General features: G+C 39.5%; 1 protein-coding gene across 1 annotated transcript in view; it reads right to left on the bottom strand.

Moving 5' to 3' along the window:
- LOC127910569 (uncharacterized) overlaps positions 1 to 21,322 on the bottom strand; it is a 76,353-nt gene extending 55,031 nt beyond the window's left edge. Inside the window, exons 1-3 of the mRNA XM_052474625.1 lie at positions 21,272 to 21,322; positions 18,300 to 18,442; positions 18,086 to 18,183 (exon numbers count right to left, since the gene is read on the bottom strand). Of these exons, the coding sequence (XP_052330585.1) occupies positions 18,086 to 18,183; positions 18,300 to 18,442; positions 21,272 to 21,322 (292 nt within the window). The remainder of the gene's footprint in view (positions 1 to 18,085; positions 18,184 to 18,299; positions 18,443 to 21,271) is intronic.
- Positions 21,323 to 25,932: the final 4,610 nt, after the last annotated feature.

Raw genomic sequence — 25,932 nt, 5'->3', positions numbered from 1 at the left:
GGGTTACATTTAAACACTTATTCTGAATGGTTAAGGTAAGGGTTACATTTAGACACTTATTCTGAATGGTTAAGGTAAGGGTTACATTTAGACACTTATTCTGAATGGTTAAGGTAAGGGTTACATTTAGACACTTATTCTGAATGGTTAAGGTAAGGGTTACATTTAAACACTTATTCTGAATGGTTAAGGTAAGGGTTACATTTAGACACTTATTCTGAATGGTTAAGGTAAGGGTTACATTTAAACACTTATTCTGAATGGTTAAAGGGGACACTTACATTTAAACACTTATTCTGAATGGTTAAGGGTTACATTTAGACACTTATTCTGAATGGTTAAGTTAAGGGTTACATTTATACACTTATTCTGAATGGTTAAGGTAAGGGTTACATTTAGACACTTATTCTGAATGGTTAAGGTAAGGGTTACATTTAAACACTTATTCTGAATGGTTTAAGGGTTACACTTATTCTGAATGGTTAAGGTAAGGGTTACATTTAAACACTTATTCTGAATGGTTAAGGTAAGGGTTATATTTAGACACTTATTCTGAATGGTTAAGGTAAGGGTTACATTTAGACACTTATTCTGAATGGTTAAGGTAAGGGTTACATTTAAACACTTATTCTGAATGGTTAAGGTAAGGGTTACATTTAGACACTTATTCTGAATGGTTAAGGTAAGGGTTACATTTAGACACTTATTCTGAATGGTTAAGGTAAGGGTTACATTTAGACACTTATTCTGAATGGTTAAGGTAAGGGTTACATTTAGACACTTATTCTGAATGGTTAAGGTAAGGGTTACATTTAGACACTTATTCTGAATGGTTAAGGTAAGGGTTACATTTAGACACTTATTCTGAATGGTTAAGGTAAGGGTTACATTTAAACACTTATTCTGAATGGTTAAGGTAAGGTTACATTTAGACACTTATTCTGAATGGTTAAGGTAAGGGTTACATTTAAACACTTATTCTGAATGGTTAAGGTAAGGGTTACATTAGACACTTATTCTGAATGGTTAAGGTAAGGGTTACATTTAGACACTTATTCTGAATGGTTAAGGTAAGGGTTACATTTAGACACTTATTCTGAATGGTTAAGGTAAGGGTTACATTTAAACACTTATTCTGAATGGTTAAGGTAAGGGTTACATTTAGACACTTATTCTGAATGGTTAAGGTAAGGGTTACATTTAGACACTTATTCTGAATGGTTAAGGTAAGGGTTGCATTTAAACACTTATTCTGAATGGTTAAGGTAAGGGTTACATTTAGACACTTATTCTGAATGGTTAAGGTAAGGGTTACATTTAGACACTTATTCTGAATGGTTAAGGTAAGGGTTACATTTAGACACTTATTCTGAATGGTTAAGGTAAGGGTTACATTTAGACACTTATTCTGAATGGTTAAGGTAAGGGTTACATTTAGACACTTATTCTGAATGGTTAAGGTAAGGGTTACATTTAGACACTTATTCTGAATGGTTAAGGTAAGGGGTTATTCTGAATGGTTAAGGTAAGGGTTATATTTAGACACTTATTCTGAATGGTTAAGGTAAGGGTTATCTTTAGACACTTATTCTGAATGGTTAAGGTAAGGGTTACATTTAGACACTTATTCTGAATGGTTAAGGTAAGGGTTATATTTAAACACTTATTCTGAATGGTTAAGGTAAGGGTTATATTTAAACACTTATTCTGAATGGTTAAGGTAAGGGTTACATTTAAACACTTATTCTGAATGGTTAAGGTAAGGGTTACATTTAGACACTTATTCTGAATGGTTAAGGTAAGGGTTACATTTAGACACTTATTCTGAATGGTTAAAGTAAGGGTTACATTTAGACACTTATTCTGAATGGTTAAGGTAAGGGTTACATTTAGACACTTATTCTGAATGGTTAAGGTAAGGGTTACATTTAGACACTTATTCTGAATGGTTAAGGTAAGGGTTACATTTAGACACTTATTCTGAATGGTTAAGGTAAGGGTTACATTTAAACACTTATTCTGAATGGTTAAGGTAAGGGTTACATTTAGACACTTATTCTGAATGGTTAAGGTAAGGGTTACATTTAGACACTTATTCTGAATGGTTAAGGTAAGGGTTACATTTAGACAGACATTTAAACACTTATTCTGAATGGTTAAGGTAAGGGTTACATTTAGACACTTATTCTGAATGGTTAAGGTAAGGGTTACATTTAGACACTTATTCTGAATGGTTAAGGTAAGGGTTACATTTAGACACTTATTCTGAATGGTTAAGGTAAGGGTTACATTTAGACACTTATTCTGAATGGTTAATAAGGGGACACTTATTCTGAATGGTTAAGGGGTTACATTTAGACACTTATTCTGAATGGTTATTCTGAATGGTTAAGGGGTTACATTTAAACACTTATTCTGAATGGTTAAGGTAAGGGTTACATTTAGACACTTATTCTGAATGGAAGGTGGACACTTATTCTGAATGGTTAGGTAAGGGTTACATTTAAACACTTATTCTGAATGGTTAAGGTAAGGGTTACATTTAGACACTTATTCTGAATGGTTAAGGTAAGGGTTACATTTAGACACTTATTCTGAATGGTTAAGGTAAGGGTTACATTTAGACACTTATTCTGAATGGTTAAGGTAAGGGTTACATTTAGACACTTATTCTGAATGGTTAAGGTAAGGGTTACATTTTACTTATTCTGAATGGTTAAGGTAAGGGTTACATTTAGACATTCTGAATGGTTAAGGTAAGGGTTACATTTAGACACTTATTCTGAATGGTTAAGGTAAGGGTTACATTTAGACACTTATTCTGAATGGTTAAGGTAAGGTTACATTTAAACACTTATTCTGAATGGTTAAGGTAAGGGTTACATTTAGACACTTATTCTGAATGGTTAAGGTAAGGGTTATATTTAGACACTTATTCTGAATGGTTAAGGTAAGGGTTACATTTAAACACTTATTCTGAATGGTTAAGGTAAGGGTTACATTTAGACACTTATTCTGAATGGTTAAGGTAAGGGTTACATTTAGACACTTATTCTGAATGGTTACATTTAGACACTTATTCTGAATGGTTAAGGTAAGGGTTACATTTAGACACTTATTCTGAATGGTTAAGGTAAGGGTTACATTTAAACACTTATTCTGAATGGTTAAGGTAAGGGTTACATTTAAACACTTATTCTGAATGGTTAAGGTAAGGGTTACATGTAGACACTTATTCTGAATGGTTAAGGTAAGGGTTACATTTAAACACTTATTCTGAATGGTTAAGGTAAGGGTTACATTTAGACACTTATTCTGAATGGTTAAGTTAAGGGTTACATTTATACACTTATTCTGAATGGTTAAGGTAAGGGTTACATTTAGACACTTATTCTGAATGAATAAGGGTTACATTTAAACACTTATTCTGAATGGTTAAGGTAAGGGTTACATTTAAACACTTATTCTGAATGGTTAAGGTAAGGGTTACATTTAAACACTTATTCTGAATGGTTAAGGTAAGGGTTACATTTAGACACTTATTCTGAATGGTTAAGGTAAGGGTTACATTTAAACACTTATTCTGAATGGTTAAGGTAAGGGTTACATTTAACACACTTATTCTGAATGGTTAAGGTAAGGGTTACATTTAAACACTTATTCTGAATGGTTAAGGTAAGGGTTACATTTAGACACTTATTCTGAATGGTTAAAGGGTTACATTTAGACACTTATTCTGAATGGTTAAGGTAAGGGTTACATTTAGACACTTATTCTGAATGGTTAAGGTAAGGGTTACATTTAGACACTTATTCTGAATGGTTAAGGTAAGGGTTACATTTAGACACTTATTCTGAATGGTTAAGGTAAGGGTTACATTTAACACTTATTCTGAATGGTTAAGGTAAGGGTTACATTTAAACACTTATTCTGAATGGTTAAGGTAAGGGTTACATTTAGACACTTATTCTGAATGGTTAAGGTAAGGGTTACATTTAGACACTTATTCTGAATGGTTTAAGGGTTACATTTAGACACTTATTCTGAATGGTTAAGGTAAGGGTTACATTTAGACACTTATTCTGAATGGTTAAGGTAAGGGTTACATTTAGACACTTATTCTGAATGGTTAAGGTAAGGGTTACATTTAAACACTTATTCTGAATGGTTAAGGTAAGGGTTACATTTAAACACTTATTCTGAATGGTTTACATTTAGACACTTATTCTGAATGGTTAAGGTAAGGGTTACATTTAGACACTTATTCTGAATGGTTAAGGTAAGGGTTACATTTAGACACTTATTCTGAATGGTTAAGGTAAGGGTTACATTTAGACACTTATTCTGAATGGTTAAGGTAAGGGTTACATTTAAACACTTATTCTGAATGGTTAAGGTAAGGGTTACATTTAAACACTTATTCTGAATGGTTAAGGTAAGGGTTACATTTAGACACTTATTCTGAATGGTTAAGGTAAGGGTTACATTTAGACACACTTATTCTAGACACTTATTCTGAATGGTTAAGGTAAGGGTTACATTTAGACACTTATTCTGAATGGTTAAGGTAAGGGTTACATTTAGACACTTATTCTGAATGGTTAAGGTAAGGGTTACATTTAGACACTTATTCTGAATGGTTAAGGTAAGGGTTACATTTAGACACTTATTCTGAATGGTTAAGGTAAGGGTTACATTTAGACACTTATTCTGAATGGTTAAGGTAAGGGTTACATTTAGACACTTATTCTGAATGGTTAAGGTAAGGGTTACATTTAAACACTTATTCTGAATGGTTAAGGTAAGGGTTACATTTAGACACTTATTCTGAATGGTTAAGGTAAGGGTTACATTTAGACACTTATTCTGAATGGTTAAGGTAAGGGTTACATTTAGACACTTATTCTGAATGGTTAAGGTAAGGGTTACATTTAGACACTTATTCTGAATGGTTAAGGTAAGGGTTACATTTAGACACTTATTCTGAATGGTTAAGGTAAGGGTTATATTTAAACACTTATTCTGAATGGTTAAGGTAAGGGTTACATTTAGACACTTATTCTGAATGGTTAAGGTAAGGGTTATCTTTAAACACTTATTCTGAATGGTTAAGGTAAGGGTTACATTTAGACACTTATTCTGAATGGTTAAGGTAAGGGTTACATTTAAACACTTATTCTGGAATGGTTAAGGTAAGGGTTACATTTAGACACTTATTCTGAATGGTTAAGGTAAGGGTTACATTTAGACACTTATTCTGAATGGTTAAGGTAAGGGTTACATTTAAACACTTATTCTGAATGGTTAAGGTAAGGGTTACATTTAAACACTTATTTACATTTAAACACTTATTCTGAATGGTTAAGGTAAGGGTTACATTTAGACACTTATTCTGAATGGTTTAAGGGTTACATTTAAACACTTATTCTGAATGGTTAAGGTAAGGGTTACATTTAAACACTTATTCTGAATGGTTAAGGTAAGGGTTACATTTAGACACTTATTCTGGTTAATGGTTAATGGTTAAAGGGTTACATTTAGACACTTATTCTGAATGGTTAAGGTAAGGGGGTTACATTTAGACACTTATTCTGAATGGTTAAGGTAAGGGTTACATTTAGACACTTATTCTGAATGGTTAAGGTAAGGGTTACATTTAGACACTTATTCTGAATGGTTAAGGTAAGGGTTACATTTAAACACTTATTCTGAATGGTTAAGGTAAGGGTTATATTTAAACACTTATTCTGAATGGTTAAGGTAAGGGTTACATTTAGACACTTATTCTGAATGGTTAAGGTAAGGGTTACATTTAGACACTTATTCTGAATGGTTAAGGTAAGGGTTACATTTAGACACTTATTCTGAATGGTTAAGGTAAGGGTTACATTTAGACACTTATTCTGAATGGTTAAGGTAAGGGTTACATTTAGACACTTATTCTGAATGGTTAAGGTAAGGGTTACATTTAGACACTTATTCTGAATGGTTAAGGTAAGGGTTACATTTAGACACTTATTCTGAATGGTTAAGGTAATGGGGTTACATTTAGACACTTATTCTGAATGGTTAAGGTAAGGGTTACATTTAGACACTTATTCTGAATGGTTAAGGTAAGGGTTATTCATTTAAGACACTTATTCTGAATGGTTAAGGTAAGGGTTACATTTAAACACTTATTCTGAATTAGGTAAGGGTTACATTTAGACACTTATTCTGAATGGTTAAGGTAAGGGTTACATTTAGACACTTATTCTGAATGGTTAAGGTAAGGGTTACATTTAGACACTTATTCTGAATGGTTAAGGTAAGGGTTACATTTAGACACTTATTCTGAATGGTTAAGGTAAGGGTTACATTTAGACACTTATTCTGAATGGTTAAGGTAAGGGTTACATTTAAACACTTATTCTGAATGGTTTAAGGGTTACATTTAAACACTTATTCTGAATGGTTAAGGTAAGGGTTACATTTAGACACTTATTCTGAATGGTTAAGGTAAGGGTTACATTTAGACACTTATTCTGAATGGTTAAGGTAAGGGTTACATTTAGACACTTATTCTGAATGGTTAAGGTAGGGTTACATTTAGACACTTATTCTGAATGGTTAAGGTAAGGGTTACATTTAGACACTTATTCTGAATGGTTAAGGTAAGGGTTACATTTAGACACTTATTCTGAATGGTTAAGGTAAGGGTTACATTTAGACACTTATTCTGAATGGTTAAGGTAAGGGTTACATTTAGACACTTATTCTGAATGGTTAAGGTTACATTTAATTCTGAATGGTTAAGGTTACATTTAGACACTTATTCTGAATGGTTAAGGTAAGGGTTACATTTAGACACTTATTCTGAATGGTTAAGGTAAGGGTTACATTTAGACACTTATTCTGAATGGTTAAGGTAAGGGTTACATTTAGACACTTATTCTGAATGGTTAAGGTAAGGGTTACATTTAGACACTTATTCTGAATGGTTAGGTAAGGGTTACATTTAGACACTTATTCTGAATGGTTTAGGGTTACATTTAGACACTTATTCTGAATGGTTAAGGTAAGGGTTACATTTAGACACTTATTCTGAATGGTTAAGGTAAGGGTTACATTTAGACACTTATTCTGAATGGTTAAGGTAAGGGTTACATTTAGACACTTATTCTGAATGGTTAAGGTAAGGGTTACATTTAACACTTATTCTGAATGGTTAAGGTAAGGGTTACATTTAGACACTTATTCTGAATGGTTAAGGTAAGGGTTACATTTAAACACTTATTCTGAATGGTTAAGGTAAGGGTTACATTTAGACACTTATTCTGAATGGTTAAGGTAAGGGTTACATTTAGACACTTATTCTGAATTTAAGGGTTACATTTAGACACTTATTCTGAATGGTTAAGGTAAGGGTTACATTTAGACACTTATTCTGAATGGTTAAGGTAAGGGTTACATTTAGACACTTATTCTGAATGGTTAAGGTAAGGGTTACATTTAGACACTTATTCTGAATGGTTAAGGTAAGGGTTACATTTAGACACTTATTCTGAATGGTTAAGGTAAGGGTTACATTTAACACTTATTCTGAATGGTTAAGGTAAGGGTTACATTTAGACACTTATTCTGAATGGTTAAGGTAAGGGTTACATTTAAGACACTTATTCTGAATGGTTAAGGTAAGGGTTACATTTAAACACTTATTCTGAATGGTTAAGGTAAGGGTTACATGTAGACACTTATTCTGAATGGTTAAGGTAAGGGTTACATTTAAACACTTATTCTGAATGGTTAAGGTAAGGGTTACATTTAGACACTTATTCTGAATGGTTAAGTTAAGGGTTACATTTATACACTTATTCTGAATGGTTAAGGTAAGGGTTACATGTAGACACTTATTCTGAATGGTTAAGGTAAGGGTTACATTTAAACACTTATTCTGAATGGTTAAGGTAAGGGTTACATTTAAACACTTATTCTGAATGGTTAAGGTAAGGGTTATATTTAGACACTTATTCTGAATGGTTAAGGTAAGGGTTACATTTAGACACTTATTCTGAATGGTTAAGGTAAGGGTTACATTTAAACACTTATTCTGAATGGTTAAGGTAAGGGTTATATTTAGACACTTATTCTGAATTGTTAAGGTAAGGGTTACATTTAGACACTTATTCTGAATGGTTAAGGTAAGGGTTACATTTAAACACTTATTCTGAATGGTTAAGGTAAGGGTTATATTTAGACACTTATTCTGAATTGTTAAGGTAAGGGTTACATTTAGACACTTATTCTGAATGGTTAAGGTAAGGGTTACATTTAGACACTTATTCTGAATGGTTAAGGTAAGGGTTACATTTAGACACTTATTCTGAATGGTTAAGGTAAGTGTTACATTTAGACACTTATTCTGAATGGTTAAGGTAAGGGTTAATTTGGGATAGGGTAAAAAATATTTGTAAAACTGTGTGCCTAATACTGCAATTGAACGCACAACCCTCGCAGCCGGAGTTTAAGGCTTATGCTCGTCTATCATCCACAACTGGAGATGGTTATTTTAATATTTGAATATGCGAACTGATGTTAGTATTCAAATACTTCTGTGCGAAAAAATATAATATATAGACCTATTTTGAAAATGATTTAAAAAAATTTAATTAAAATATCCATTGACATTGATACATACAAGGGTATGTATGGTATACCATAACATTTACAATTCTTAATTTAATATAACAAGCATTTTTATGTAGTTTTTATGACGTGCACCAGATTCAATGTTCAATGTGTAGCAGCTGGAGTGAGAGTTCACTAATGCAATGTGAGATGGAATCAAATTACGGAATTAAAAGTTAGCGAAAGGAGAAGGCTTAGCCAGCTTAGCCAGCTAATGTAGCTTCTCTAGGCTATTCCAGTCAAGACAGACACTGTTATATGGGACAATAAATAACATTGTGTCTGCTACAAGTTAGCTAGTCTTGGCTGTAGCCGAGTTGCCTTGGCTAGTGGCTACAGCATCTGTCTCTCCCTCCATCTGCTCACTCCTATCTCACACTTACTGGTCCATTCAGAGCTGCAGCAATAGAGTGCCAGCTTCTCTCCCTCGCACAGCAGTGCTCAGGTTAAAACGTACATTTAATAAAACATATGTATTATAATATCTGGATATCCAACAAACATTCATGATACTATTCGAATAGTGAAATTATTTCAAAACCCCATCCCTATGCACAACTCCCTAGATAAACCCAAGCTTACTTGATGCTAATGTCCTGAGGTGGATGGTTTTGTAAGTCTGCCGACGTCCTCCTTACCTGGATGGACGTTGAATTTCGCAATGGATCCTGAGTGACCTGGCTGGGTAGCTAACATTTTAATTAATTGGAGAATGCAGCTGGCAATACTATACCATAGAGCTAAAGTGTTTGCATGCAAACCATGAACTGTCTGACTAAACTGAGGAACTCTGAGGTGCACTGGAGTACAGAGAGGTACATGTGAGGACAATAGAGATATTTGGAATGCTATGGAGTAAGTCCTGCATGTGGTCAACTTTGTTTAATGTTGCATATCCGCTCTGATGGTGAATGCAGCTCTTGTCAGTTGTTAACGGTTGTGAACACAGCTCTTATTAATGGCTGTGGCTGCGGACACCTATGGAGTCTGGGTCAGTCTGTAGCTTGACTCTGACTCTATGACACACATAACCCCACACAGGATGGCCGTAAATATGAGAGAGAGAGAGAGAGAGAGAGAGAGAGAGAGAGAGAGAGAGAGAGAGAGAGAGAGAGAGAGAGAGAGAGAGAGACGGCAGTAAAGTTAGAGAAATGAAACCCTTTCTCTGCTTTTCATCTTCCAGTACTGGTCATTAGCTGTTTCTTTGAGGCTCGTAGACTCACAGTGAATTTCCAACAGTTCAGTCTAAAAAAATAATCCAGTTTTTACTGTAAAAAATGTTAGTGTTCCAAAGAAACTTTAGTTTAACAGTACATTTCTGTAAACTTAATTCAATACACTAATTTGTACAACTTGTTCTGAATCTCAAATCATTTTCCTTGGGATGGTTAATTAGATCAGACCTTACAGTGAAACAGAAACTAATACCAGATGGTAGTTAGAAGAGGAGAACCCCCATTAGTGAGCTAGAGGTCGTCTGAGAACACACATGGCCTACGAGAGAAAGGGAGAGAGGGGGGAGGGAGTGATTTAGGGTGCAGAGAGTGGGGGAGAGAGAGGTTGGGGTAAAGAGAGAAGGAGAGTGACTGAGGAAGGGATAGAAAGAGAGGGAGGGAGATAGAAAGGGAGAGGGGAGCAGAGAGTTACATTGTCAATGTGTCTTTTTAAAAGGGGGAAGAGCCTGGAATGTCTCCTGATTCTCGGGAAATCACAAAAGGCTAATAATGATCAATATATTTTTATTTGATCGGGATCTATATACACTGAACAAAAATATAAATTCAACATGTAAAGTGTTGGTCCCATATTTAATACGCTGAAATAAAAGATCTCAGAAATGTTCCATACGCACAAAAGCTAATTTCTCTCAAGGTTTGTGCACAAATTTGTTTGCATCCCTAATAGTGAGCATGTATACTTTGCCAAGATAATCCATACACCTGACAGGTCTGGCATATCAAGAAATTGATTAAACAGCATTCTCAAGAAGAGAAGGCACTCTTGCTGAATACCTTGAATGTACGGGATACTTTAAGTAGCAACCACCTAGCAGACCGGGTATGGGGCCGGTGGTGAAGGAGACCAGACTACAGAGGTAAAGAGGGAGTTTACCTAAAAGGGCTTTGTAGATGAACACATACAAATGTTTCTTTCTGCGCATATAAAGTGAGGTCCAACCCACCATTTGGTGCAAGGTGCAATGGTGGGTGAGTGACTTGGCATTTATAATAAAGTGCAAGGATGCATGATAACCAGAGTCCAGTCTCTGTAAGACAGAGGAGGCTGCATGCATATACAACAAGTCACCATAATCAATTACAGAGAGAAAAGTGGCCTGAACAATCTTCTTTCTAGCCATAATCGGGAAGCAAGCCTTATTATGAAAATAAAAACCCAATTTCAATTTAAGCTTTGTCACAATATTATCCACATGAACTTTAAAGAACAACATGTCATCCAACCAGATACCTAGGTATTTGTAGGATGGCACTTTTTCAATGGATAAGCCACCAGATGTGACAATGCTAACGTTCTCTGGCAGAGTTCTAGCTCTGGCAAAGATTCTGAGCCCTATTGTCATGCCATTCATCCTCTGCCATCACCTCATGTTTCAGCATGATAATGCACAGCCCCATGTTGCAAGGATCTGTACACAATTCCTGTCCCAGTTCGTCCATGCCCTGAATACTCGCAGATGTGTCACCTATTGAGCATGTTTGGGATGCTCTGAATCGACATGTACAACAGCGTGTTCAAGGCCCCGCCAATATCCAGCAACTTCACACAGCTAATAAAGAGGAGTGGGACAACATTCCACAGGCCACAATCAACAGCCTGATCAACTCTATGCTAAGAAGATGTGTTGCGCTGCTTGAGGCAAATGGTGGACACACCAGATACTGACTGGTTTTATAGTCCATGCCCCTACCTTTTTTTTAAGGTATCTGTGACAAACAGATGCATATCTGAATTCCCAGTCATGTGAAATCCATAGTTTAGAGCCTTATGAATGTTTTCCCTAAACTGTAACTCAGTAAAAACTTTGACATTTTTGCATGTTGTGTTTATATTTTTGTTCAATATATTGATATCTTAGATCAGGGGTTTTAAAACGTTTCTTGCTCAGGGACCTCTGCCCAGACAAACCGGCGAACAAGGGACCCCCATCACACGTTAGCAGGTGAATGATAATGCAATGTACAAGTAAGAAATATTTAAAAATGAATAGATTTGTTAGACAGTTTTATTATTTTGACCTCCCAACAGTTAATTGGAAGAAGAAACGACCTCTAACTTCCTTCAAACTGGATGCAGAGATATACAAATGGCATCCACAATGGTATTATGTTACAGTTAGCGATATTCATAAAATTGTACATATTTTCCCCAAAAATATTTGTCTAAATGTTTGGTACAAAACATCTGAGGACCCCCTGCAGTACCTTGGGCCGCAGTTTGAAAATGCCTGTCTTAGATCTAAATCAATATATGTATTTAAATCATGAGCTGTATATTTATATCACATTATGTCTGGGATTCTTAATTTCACAGTCAGCCTCTACTGGAGCAGCCGTCTCCCCCATCTCCCCCAGCCCTCTCTACCCCAATCTCTGTCCCCAGCCCTCTCTCTTACCCCAATTTCTGTCCCCCAGCCCACTCTCCCTCTCTACCCAAAGGTTCTACCCAATCCTCTCCCCCAATTGCTCTCCCAAGCCCTGTCCCTCTATATCCCATTACTGTCCCCCAGTCCTCCCTCTCCCTTTTTTCCCTCTCACCTCAGCCTTCTGTCCCCCAGCCCGCTTTGCTCCAATCACTCTCCCCATCACGCTTCGCTTCCCTCCCCCAATCTCTCTCCTTCAGCCCTCTTCACCCAAATCTTTGTTCCCAACTCTCTCCTATTTTCTACACCAATCTCTCTCACCTGTCCTCTTCCCTTGTTTGCCTCAATCTCTCTCTCCCATCCCTAACCCCTTTCTCATTCTGCTTCCACTCCATTTTTCTGTCCTCCCAATCTCTGTCAGCCAGCTCTCTCCCCAGGCCCTGAACCCCTGTGGCCCCAGGAGACTCCGGTCTGGTCTATTTGAAGTACGGTCAGTTCAGCCCAGTGTTAATTACACCGATCTTCACAGTGGATGCATGACTTTAAAAAATAGTTAGTCAAAAATGAGAGAGAGAAAGAGGGAGTGAGAAAGCGAGAGGGAGCACGCTGTGGGGAGGTGATCAATCACTAGACGTGAGAGTGACAGATACACTACCGTTCAAAAGTTTGGGGTCACTTAGAAATGTCCTTGTTTTTGAAAGAAAAGCAAAAAGAATTTGTCCATTAAAATAACATCAAATCGATCAGAAATACAGTGTAGACATTGTTAATGTTGTAAATGACTGTTGTAGCTGGAAACGGCTGATTTTTTATGGAATATTTACAGTGGCGGAAAACTGTGTTTGCTAATCCAAGTTTATCCTTTTAAAATGCTAATTGATCATTTGGAAACCCTTTTGCAATTATGTTAGCAAGGCTGAAACTGTTGTTCTGATTAAAGAAGCAATAAAACTGACCTTATTTAGTTGAGTATCTGGAGCATCAGCAATTGTGGGTTCGATTACAGGCTCAAAATGGCCAGAAACAAAGTACTTGCTTCTGAAACTCATCAGTCTATTCTTGTTCTGAGAAATTAAGGCTATTTCATGCGAGACATTGCCAAGAAACTGAAGATCTCATATAATGCTGTGTACTACTCCTTTAACAGAACAGCGCAAACGGGGTCTAACCAGAATAGAACGAGGAGTGGAAGCCCCTGGTGCACTACTGAGCAAGAGGACAAGTACGTTAGAGTGTCTAGTTTGGGAGGCCCCAGCTGTGCACCGGGGCCTCCCACTCCTCTTTCTATTCTGGTTAGTGCCAGTTTGTGCTGTTCTGTGACGGGAGTAGTACACAGCGCTGTACGAGATATTCAGTGTCTTGGCAATTTCTCGCATGGAATAGCCCTCATTTCTCAGAACAAGAATAGACTGACGAGTTTCAAAAGAAAGTACTTTGTTTCTGGCCATTTTGAGCCTGTAATCAGACCCTCAAATGCTGATTCACCAGATATTTGTGTAGTCTAAAGAAGGACAGTTGCATTGCTTATTTAATCAGAACAACAGTTTCAGCCTTGCTAACATAATTACAAAAGGGTTTTCTAATGATCAATTAGCCTTTTAAAATGACAAACTTGAATTAGCTAACACAACGTGCCATTGGAACACAGGAGTGATGGTTGCTGATAATGGTTCTCTGTACGCCTATGTAGATATTCCATAAAAAATCTGCTCTTTCCAGCTACAATAGTCATTTACAACATTAAAAAGGTCTGCACTGTATTTCTGATCAAGTTGGTGTTATTTTAATGGACAAAACATGTGCTTTTCTATAAAAAACAAGGACATTTCTAGGTGACCCCAAACTTTTGAACGGTAGTGCACATGTACACATTGCTTTAGCCTGATGTGATGGCTCCACCTTACATATTTTGCTATTCTTGAATATACAGCTCTGGAAAAAATGTAGAGACCACTGCAAAATGATCAGTTTCTTTGGTTTTACTATTTCTAAGTATGTGTTTGGGTAAAATGAACATTTTTGTTTCATTCTATAAACTACTGACAACATTTGTCCCAAATTCCAAGTAAAAATATTGTCATTTAGAGCATTTATTTATAGAAAATGACAACTGGTCAAAATAACAAAACAAATTCAGTGTTGTCAGACCTCGAATAGTGCAAAGAAAATAAGTTTATATTTATTTTTAAACAACACAGTACTAATGTTTTAACTTAGGAAGAGTTCAGAAATCAATATTTGGGGGAATAACCCTGATTTTCAATCACTGCTTTCATGCATCTTGGCATGCCCTCCACCAGTCTTTCACATTGATGTTGGGTGACTTTATGCCACTACTGGCACAAAAATGCACGTCTTCCTCTTGATCATATTCCAGAGGTTTCACGGGGGTTCAGGTCTGGAAATTGGGCTGGCCATGAAAGGGTCTTGTTGCCATAACAATGAAATATATTAGAGGGACATCCGATATTGACACTTCAACCTCCGTAAACAGTAACGGGTTCAAAGAAAACCAGAACAGCAGCAAGGTCAACTCTGTCTCTCCATATGAGACCAATGTTGGTTATAAAGCAAATCCAAGCACAACCAAAGTCAACCATTGTGATTCCAGGGATGTACGCCAGGGACTTCTCTGTGTTTTTATCAAGGAGAGGCACTGATATTCAATCTCTTGAATCAGTGATTGAGGGAGTTGTTTAAAGGGATTTTTGTGCTGTGTTTTTCAGGTGGATTGTTAACTGTTTTCACACCAAGGCCAGCCAGGGTTTCTACACACTTGTGATATGACAGGCCTTCTAAAGGCTAATTGTTCACTGGGTCATAGTTTCACCCTGTTATTTTCTTCCAACTGTGCTGCCAACTACACTTAGTGTACAAAACATTAGGAACACCTGTTCTTTCCATGACCATGTGAATCCAGGTGAAAGCTATGATCCCTTACTGATGTCACCACTTCAATTAGTGTAGATGAAGGGGAGGAGACAGGTTGAAGAAGGATGTTTAAGCCTTGAGACAATTGCGACATGGATTGTGTATGTGTACCATTCAGAGTGCCTTTGAAAGGGGTACTGCAGTAGGTGCCAGGCAAACTGGTTTGAGTGTGTCAAGAACTGCAACGCTGCTGGGTTTTTCACGCTCAACTGTGTCCCGTGTGTATCAAGAATGGTCCACTACCCAAAGGACATCCAGCTAACTTGACACAACTGTGGGAAGCATTGGAATCAACATGGGCCAGCATCCCTGTGGAAATCTGTTGACACCTTGTAGAATCCATGCCCTGACGAATTGAGGCTGTTCTGAGGGCAAAAGGGGGTGCAACTCAATATTAGGAAGGTGTTCCTGATGTTTTGTACAGTCAGTGTATACATCTCTATCTGCTTCCTCCCTCTGTCTCTGTTTGTATTCCCACCTGTCATTGCACTGCTCTCTCCTTCTCTTTATTCTTTCTGTTGCAATAGTTCTCAGAGCCTTAACTGCTCTGTTACTATGGATTTTTATACAAAACAGTTATTTTAGTGAATGAATTAATCAGAACAATAGCTCGATGAAAGACATACAGCTTTGACAGTTCTGTTGTTGTTGTTGTTGAAATCCTGAATAGTGTCAGGGCCATGCACAGAACTTTCAGCGGGCAGGTGCTCAAACTGAAGAAAAAAATTACTTTCATAATTCATAGCGAACGTTTTTACGTTGTTGAACACAGACCTATTTACTGCTGCAACAACACACTCACTTACAGTGCTTCCTGAAGACTTGGACTGCCATTGTGAAAAGAGCGTGGGCTATCAGCAGATCATTGATGTTGATGATTGATGTAAACAACTAGCTCTCAAAGTTTCACGTCAGTATTCGACGTTTATCCACGTTTATCCATGACTGGCTCAACCATCAAATTTCAAAGTTGTTGCAAACGTCAAATTTCAAAGTGTTTAACTTAATGAGGTAACTCAGCAATTCAGTTCAATAGGATTATAATATGATTTAATCATTTAGGATCATAACCGTTCATCATAGTCATGAGATAGATTAGACAGAGTTGGGGAAGAGAAAGCAGCGAGGTCTGGTGGTGGCAATTTCCTCCTTTTAATTAGTTGAGATATGTCAGACATTTCCACCTAACCTAATTAAAGTGCTCTGGCCCAGCTGCACAATTGGCCATGAATTCCACCAACTCCATGGGCCCTTTCTACACAATGCATTCAGGAAAGTATTCAGACTCCTTGACTTTTTTCACATTTGTGACTGACCGGCTCAAGTCGGTCTTATATAGCAACATTTGAAATTGTGTTTTTTACATTGGAGACTCAGTAGAGACTCAGAGCAGTAGACACTCAGAGCTTCAACATGGTACATCATACACTGCATTTGAGGAACAATGGGAAAGTAATTCTGCTTTGAAAGTTGATTAACTTGTAAACACACTTTTGAGAAAATGGCCTTTGAATGTTTTGGTACCTACTGGAGAGCTCTCCTTTATCTACACCCGTTCAGTATTGTTCACACACTCTTAAGACAGCCCCACCCATCTCTTTAAGGATTCACATGTGAGGACATGTGCTAAACAGTGAGTAGTGTTGTTAAGATTAAGACTAAAAGTGGTAAAAGTAGTAGCCTACAATAAGGAAAACAGAAAGTGTTCAGATAAAAATATTTGATAAATATTAGATGGCGCTTACCCAGACACACTTGTCTACATTGATGGGTCATGTGAAAGAAATGTTATAACCCCAAGCCACATCCAGTGGTGGAAAAAGTACAAAATTGTCATACTTGAGTAAAGATACTTTAATATAAAATGACTCATGTAAAAGTCACCCAGTAAAATACTACACGAGTAAAAGTCTAGAAGTATTTGGTTTTAAAAATACTTATGTATCAAAAGTAAATGGAATTCCTAAAATGTTCTTAAGTATTCGAAGTTAAAGTTAAAAAGTTTAAATGTTTTCAAATTCCTTATATTGTGCAAACCAGAGGGCACAATTTTTATTTTTTATTGACGGATAGCCAGGGGAACACTCCAACACTCAGACATAATTTACAAATGAAGCATTTGCATTTGTGTTCAGTGAATCTGCCAGATAAGAGGCGGTAGGGATGACCAGGGATGTTATTTTGATAAGTGTGTTAATTGGACCTGTCCTGTTAAGCACTGAAAATGTAACGAGTACTTTTGGGTGTCAGGGAAAATGTATGGAGTAAAAAGTATTTTATTTTGGAATGTAGTGAAGTAAAACCAAAAGTTGCCAAAAATAGAAATAGTAAAGTAAAGTACAGATACCCCCCAAAAATACTTAAGTAGTACTTTAAAGTATTTTTACCTAAGTACTTTACACCACTGGTCACATCTTTCTAAGTGGATGGGTCTCTACAGAAGGTGTAAACGGTATAGCCAAATGGTTACTTGCATAGTAGCAATATAAGAAATAGATAGTGTCAATATAAATCAAATATACGGTATGTACAAGAACAATATCAACAACTAAATCAGTGATAGACAAGGTAGTTATATTTATACAATCAGGGGTAACGTGGCTGAGCAGCAGGATAAAAAAAGTGTAGCAGCAACGTACTGTATGGCATGTGTATTCGGAGAGAGTAATTTGAAAAGAGGCACTGCAGATTGTGCTGATGACTGGTCAGTCCGAACCACGCATGAACAAGAGAATCTATATTCGGAGAGCCTGTTTCTTTCCTGCACTTGACTTTGGTGCAGGGCATGTGATGTCCAAAGTCTCTTCATCGCAAACTCCCTGATCTTCTCAAAAAGATACGTTTGTCTTGCTGTGTCCAGTCCAGGTGGTGCTTGTACAGGCAGACCATCTATGGGAGGAAGGATGTCAGCATTGCGCAGCAGCTGAACTCTGATCCACTCCTTGGCGACAGCGACAGCAACACCAGACTCCAGTGCATCAAAGCTGCAAAATAGGGAGAAAGAAAAATGTAGAAGACGTTACAACCTTGCATGTCAATTCACCTCCCAAGTTTAGATAAGAAGAATAGCCTCATACAATGCAATGCAAATGATATTCACCTGAAGTGCTGGAACTGCTTGATCAGTGGCAGTGGCCTGAAGTACGGAGTCGGGTGTTGTTGCCAGCCATTGCTTTCCACCAGCACCGAACCATCATCTAGTCCAACCAACTGTGGGATGTTGACCCCTGTCAGAGTGCTGTCCTTCACAACACCAGCAATCTCAGACAGTGTTCACTCTGGTCTTTCTGAAGCGTTGCTTGATGAGGCCTTAGCACCAGTCGGGGGCAAATTTGGTGTGGCCTGTGATCAGGAAGTGAAGGTCCAGACTGTGGTGGTCCGCCAGGCACAATACCAGAGCAAAAAATTGCTATTATTTTGGACACTGCCGTTATCACAATTCAGGTCCACATGTGTTTCCCCAACTCCAAAGTTGCTGAAGAAATGGTACATGTAGTTGATGACTGCACTGCTGCCTTTGCTAGATGACATGCCTTCATCAATCAAGTAGTTGACTTGTTGTGGAATTCCTTTACACAGCTCAGTGAAAGGTATTTGCCTGCCTCCCAAAAGTTTGGGGTCACTTAGAAATTTCCTTGTTTCTGAAAGAAAAGCAATATTTTTTGTCCATTAAAATAACATCAAATTGATCAGAAATACAGTGTAGTCAGTTGAGTATCTGGAGCATCAGCATTTGTGGGTTCGATTACAGGCTCAAAATAGCCAGAAACAAATAACTTTTTTCTGAAGCTTGTCAGTCTATTCTTGTTCTGAGAAATGAAGGCTATTCCATGCGAGAAATTGCCAAGAAACTGATGAGCTCATACAACGCTGTGTACTACTCCCTTCACAGAACAGCGCAAACTGTCTCTAACCAGAATAGAAAGAGGAGTGAGAGGCCCCGGTGCACAACTGAGCAGGAGGACAAGTAAATTAGAGTGTCTAGTTTGAAAAACAGATGTCTCACAAGTCCTCAATTTGCAGCTTTATTAAATTGTACCCGCAAAACAACAGTCTCAACGTCAACAGTGAAGAGGCGACTCCAGGAGCTGAGCTTCTAGGCAGAGTTGAAAAGAAAAAGACATATCTCAGACTGGCCAATGAAAAGAAAAGATTAAGATGGGCAAAAGAACACACTGGAAAGAGGAACTATGTCTAGAAGACCAGCATCCGGGAGTCGCCTCTTCACTGTTGACATGGAGACTGTTGTTTTGCTAAACAATTAACTATAATCCCAATCTATGGAGTACTAGCAATACAAACCAATTGTCATAGCTCGCTAAAGTTAAACAAATAGGGTTAATGTTAGCTAGCAAGCCATCTAACTTCAGCTAGCTAGCTAACAGCAAGCTTAACTTGTAATGAAAACAACTTTCTGACAAAATTAGAAAAGTAGAATCTGAAACTGTAGCTTGACTCTTACCTGTACACATGGATGAAAGCTTCTCGGCAGACTGCAACCCATTTCCTTAAATAAGACGTCCTATGTCGTTTCCGCTTAGTTTGCACAGACATTCCACTGATTTCAAAATTCGGTCAACTTCTACCAGGAAAACAACACTGTTGATTGCCGTTCCCTCCCTATCACTGTCATCAGAAGACTCTACAATGTCTTCTTCAATGAAAAACATTTACCTAAATCAGGGATTCCCTCATCATCTGATTAATTTTCAGAGTCAGAGAGAGTCAGCATGGTGCGATCGTCCTCCAGAAAGTAGTCCATCACAACTTTTTCCCACTGACTTTTGTCGATAGCGCCTGATAAATTCAGGGCAGCAATGTTATTGAGAGCAGTAGCAACACATTTGCAGTTCTCCATGGCTAACATTATATATTTTGAAAAAACTGCAGTAGAAAGGATTATCTATGTATAACAAGCAGCTCATTTTATAGACAGAAGATGCTACAGGGCAGACCAATCCAAAACGCATCTCTCGGCATGTCCAATCCACTCATTATCTCAACCAATCATGGCTAGCGGGAATGTTCCTGACTTTTTTCTTTTTTCTTTGGCTAAACCACCTAGGCTCGTAATTTAACAACTTTATTCGTATTTATAGATGGCATCGTAGTTTGTTATTAAGTCAAATGAAAGTTCACATGTTCGAGAAGGCATTTCTGCCAAAGAACACATTTTGATAAGAATATATTTTTTATGTTCAAACGGCTAGTTTTGATTTTGATACGTTACAGCTTTATTCTAAAATGGATACAATTATTTTTCTCATCGTCAATATATACATAATACCACATCTTGACAATGCAAAAACATTTTATAGAAGTTTTTGCAAATGTATTGAAAATAAAAAACAGAAATACCTTATTCACATACATATTCAGGCCCTTTGCTATGAGACTGGAAATTGAGATCAGGTGCATCCTGTTTTCATTGATCATCCTTGAGATGTTTCTACAACTTGATTGGAGTCCATCTCTGGTAAATTAAATTGATTGGACATAATTTGGAAAGTCACACATCTATATAAGGTCCCACAGTTGACTGTGCATGTCAGAACAAATACCAAGTCATGTCGAAGGAATTGTCTATAGAGCTCTAAGACAGGATTGTGTTGAGGCACAGATCTGGATGAAGGGTACCAAAACATTTCTGCAGCATTGAAGGTCCCCAAGAACACATTGGCCTCCATCATTCTTAAATGGAAGAAGTTTGGAACCACCAAGACACTTCCTAGAGCTGGCCGCCCGGCCAAACTGAGCAATCGGGGGAGAAGGGCCTTGGTCAGGGAGGTGACCAAGAACTCTATGGTCACTCTGACAGAGCTCCAGAGTTCCTCTGTGGAGATGGGACAACCTTCCAGGAGGACAACCATCTCTGTAGCACTCCACCACTCAGGCCTTTATAGTAGAGTGTCCAGACGGAAGCCATTCCTTACATGACAGCCTGCTTGGAGTTTGTCAAAAGGCACCTAAATGACTCTCAGGCCATGACAAACAAGATCCTCTGGTCTGATGAAACCAAGATGGAAGTATTTGGCATGAATGCCAAGTGTCACGTTATCACCTGGTCAATACCTTCCCTACGGTGAAGCATGGCGGTGACAGCATCACCTTCCTGCTGGACATTGACCCTTAGCACACAGCCAAGACAACACAGGACTGGAAAAAAGTGAACAGGTCTGAATACTTTCTAAATGCACTGTATAAATCCCATTTGGCATGTCTATTGGTGATGCAGTTCACAGCAGCCTTGACAGATGTCTTGACTTCACAACTGTGTCAGAGTTTTGAATGACACGTCAGCCTCTGTAGAAAAGGCCCATTGAGTTGGTGGAATACTCCTTTAATTCATTGCCATTTACTCAGCTGGGCCAGGGGCGCTTTAATTAGGTCAGGTGGAAATGTCTGACAGATCTCAACTCCATAAAAGGAGGAAATTGCCATCGCCTGATCTCGCTGCTTTCTCTTCCTTAACTCCATCTCATCCAGAAGTTCTGTGCGTCCATGAATCCACGTAAGTCCACCGACTCTGTTACCTTTCATGTTACCTTTCTGAATTATCAGTGGCGATCGGGAGAGTGGGCCATTCAGTTACTGTTAATAGTTATTACCGCGGAGCGCGGCTTGGAGCGCAGCTTCAAACATATTGTGTAATGTGAATTGTCAATGATCACGGCCCTACGGATCCTCATAGGCCAATTATGCAATCGATATGGTTCATGTGTATTGAAATTAATTATATGTACACGAAGACAATTGAAAGAGTGAAATGAGAAACGTCATTGTTTGCTAACTGATTGACTTTGATAATGGGGATAATAGATTGTATAACCATTCCCTGTTTGTATTCTTTCATAATTTATGATAAATAGTTACGAGCCTAAATGACTCGCGGATGATTACTATTGACTTCTTAATGAAAAGGACTGTTGAATTCCCTAAATTATGTTAATATTGAATGATATGATTTGATCTTTGATTATGAATTTGATTGGATACATGTTATTTGTTTCCTTTGTGATGCAGCACAGACTACTCAGTAAATATACCACTTTATGGTTAAAGGAATTCCTGCCTCAGTCTCATCCATTCCTCTGTCACCTGACACGTGACCACCTGTTCACCTTCACTGTCAGTCATCCTACCTGTCCAGCTACCCACACTGATTCCAATAATCTTTCAATGGTCCTTTGAGCCGGATGATGACTGAACCAAAGACAGGTGAAAAGGAAATGGAGGCGGAGAGGGAAGAATTGTCTCCACTGGAAGGAAGAAGAGAGGAGGAGAGAGCAGCTGAGGGAAAGGTCTTGGAACAAAGGAAATATCCAGGAGCTAAGCCTAAAGCAACAAAGGCTTCATCCTCAACCACCAGCAGCACCAGAAGAACCAGGCAAGCACCTGGTTATCTTAAGGATTATGTGGTCGAGGTTCTGACATCAAAGGGCAAGCCCACCAGAGCTCAAAGTGTTGATGGATCAACTATACGTTTCAGCCATCAACCATCCCCTCTGAGCCAAGGACCGGAAACTGCTTTGGAGCAGGAAAGTGGTCTACGTGAAGAACCTATGGAGGAGGTAACTCCCACCGCACAGGTCGACCAGCTTCCAGAGGCAGGCTCCGCTCACCCCTTAACTAATGGGAAATCGTCGAAGCACTCTAGACGGAGTGGGAGTTCGACCAGTGGATACCCCTTTGGAAGTGGCCATGGCAGCTGCCATTCACTAGCCCTCAGCGATTCACAGGCCGCTGTCCTACAAGAGAGGATGAAATTATAAGCTTTGGAGGAAATTGAGTGTCAGATTGAGGAGGAACGACAGGCTGACGAACGATGTCACCAATTGGATGTGCAGGCCCGTAGAGCTCTACAGGAAAGGGAATTCATTGCCAAGGACCCGGCACAGCAGCGACGGCACCATCAAGCCAGAAGGGAATTAGAGGAGGCACGGATGGTCTCATCCTTCCTGGAGAGGAACGAACAGGGAGTTGACCTGACCACCCCTCCACATGGACCTGAACTGTCTGCCTTTCTTTCCCAATCTGCCCCTCTGGTACAGCATGGCACACAGTCCTCGGAGGCTCCGGGGTCAACAGCCAACACGGAGCATGGGAGACGGGCTGCTCCGCCAACGCCCTCTATGCCAGTGACACAAGTTAGCATTCCTCCATCTGGACAAAGCATCACTCCTTCGCCTTTCCGCCAATTACCAACCAAGGCAAATCGTTCCTTTCGTCCAGGGCCAGGCCAGTCCTCAAACAACAGGTCACAGGGCTCTCGTCCAATTCCGGCTGCCACAAATGGTGGGTCTGGGACAGTAGGGGACCGGCCCAATGAGGCCACAGTGGGCTCATCAGAAGTCCCGGGTTTATCCTTCACGCAACCAGAAGAGGGAGCCAACATTATGAAACTTCTAGTAGCCTCAGCCTATGGAATTCCCAGACCCAAATTGCCATACTTTGAAAACGGAAAGGAGAGTGAATTTGTCCTTTTGGAAATGGCATTGGAGAGTCTACTGGGTATTCACGGTCATCTGTCAGAACGATACAAATACCAAGTACTAATGGATCATTTGCGGTTTCCCAGTGCATACAGGCTGGCCCAATCCTTTATGCACTCCGCAACACCATACACTGCTGCTCTCCAGGCCCTGAAGGCGAGATATGGTGAGCCACGTCAGCTAGTCCAGAATGAACTAAACAACATCCTGAACACGTCTCCAATTAAAATGGGAGACCATGCTGCCTTCCAAGAATTCTCCCTGGCTGTCCAATCCCTGACCTTGATGCTCCATTCCGTTGAAGGAGAAGACGGGAACAAGCTGAAATGTGGCTCCCACGTGGACAGGCTTCTTAGCAAACTTCCAGTGTACCTCAGAGACAGTTTCATTGAACATTGTTTGAATAAGGGCATCCTGAAAGAGGGCTCGAGAAGCACCTATGCTCTCAGAGACCTGGCCGCATGGTTGGAGGTAAAGGCAAAGGCGAAGAGCATCGCTCACCAGGCCACAATCTCCGCCATAGCCACAGGGGGAAGGAAGGGGTTTGAACGCCAGCAGGGACAGAAGAGACCAAATCCCACTACCATGTACTTAAATAGTGAGACCGGGGAGGAACCCGGGAAGAAGATCCCTCTCAAGAGCAAGAACATCAAATTCCAGCCTTACTGCCCATATTGCAATAGTAAGGGGCACTTCCTTGGCTCATGCCCCAGAGTAAAAAAGCTCACTCAAACTCAATTGAAGGCCTGGATCACTTCAGGCGAGCGACGCTACAAGTGTGCCCGTAGCCATAAGGTGGAGACCTGCACATTGAGGAAACCCTGCAACCGCTGTAAAGAAATCCATCTCACCGTGTTGCATGATCTAATTCCCCAAGCAAAGAAGGAGCAGAGTATGCTCATGGTAGGAGCTGCAAAGGAGCTGTATTTCGACCAGCAGAACCGGTCTCCAAGGGTCATGTTGAAGGGTCACTCTGCAAAGTGAAGGGAGAAGCATTGATACATTCGCCGTTCTAGATGATGGGTCAGAAAGAACAATCATTCTCACAGCGGCCACCCGTCAGCTTAACCTGGAAGGGACCCCCGAGACCCTTAATCTCAGAACGGTGCGACATGATGTTATCCAAATGAAAGGCTCTGCTGTAACCTTTAGCATTTCACCTTCAGGAAACAGTGACGTGGCATATAACATCACCAATGCCTTCACGGCAGATGGCTTGAATCTCGCAGAGCACTCCTGCCCGGTAAGTGTTCTACAGAAACAATATCCTCAACTACGAGGATTGCCTCTTCCTAACCTGGCCAGAGTAGCACCACTTATCCTGATTGGGTCAGACCACCCACATCTCGTCATCCCGACTGAGCCTATACGAGCTGGACCAGAAGGAGGACCCATTGCTGTCCATACAACCTTGGATTGGGCTGTGCAAGGTCCTTCCCATCAACTTCTCTCCACCCAAGCTGTACAGTCACAGCAAGTCCTCTTCACCAAAAGTAGTCCAGATGCAGCCACTGACCTCCTTCGGAATTTTGAGATGCTCTGGAAGATGGACACCTTCTCCAACCGGAAGCTACAGGAGGTCACTCGCTCGAAAAATGACTCCTATGCATTAGACCTCCTGGAGAAGAGCACCACCACCACTGAAATGGATGGCATTCGCAGGCATGCAACCCCACTGCTACGGGTGCCCAACCATCCTCCTCTGGCAACCACGACACGGGCTGTACTCCCACTACTGCGTGGAATGGAGCGACACCTGGTGAAGAATCCTGAGCTTACAGAAGTTCATAACAGAGAGATTCATAACCTTGTGAAGGCAGGCTACGTCACTGAAGTGACAGCTCATGAAGAGGGAAACGCACTCCGTGAATCCTGGTATCTCCCTCACCATGTTATCCAGCAACATGGTGGGAAGTATAGACTTGTCTTCAACTGTTCATTCCAAGCTGCTGGTCAAAGCCTGAATGACTGTCTACTCCCCGGACCAACCTTAGGTCCTTCCTTGCTCGGTGTCCTTCTCCGGTTCCAGCAGCACTCTACAGCCATCAGTGGAGACATCAAAGCCATGTTTCATCAGATCCGTTTACTGCCTTCCGACACCACACTGCTCCGGTTCATATGGCGAGATATGGAACGAGATGCAGAGCCCACAATCTATGAATGGCAGGTACTCCCATTTGGCACCACCTGCAGTCCTTGCTGTGCCATATACGCTCTGCAGAGACACGCATGGGAGCATCC

The sequence above is a fragment of the Oncorhynchus keta genome, chromosome 22 (assembly GCF_023373465.1).
Source record: "Oncorhynchus keta strain PuntledgeMale-10-30-2019 chromosome 22, Oket_V2, whole genome shotgun sequence".
NCBI classification, from domain to species: Eukaryota; Metazoa; Chordata; class Actinopteri; order Salmoniformes; family Salmonidae; genus Oncorhynchus; species Oncorhynchus keta.
The sequence above is the reverse complement of the archived record's forward strand: the minus strand, read 5'-3'. Positions and strand labels throughout refer to the sequence as shown.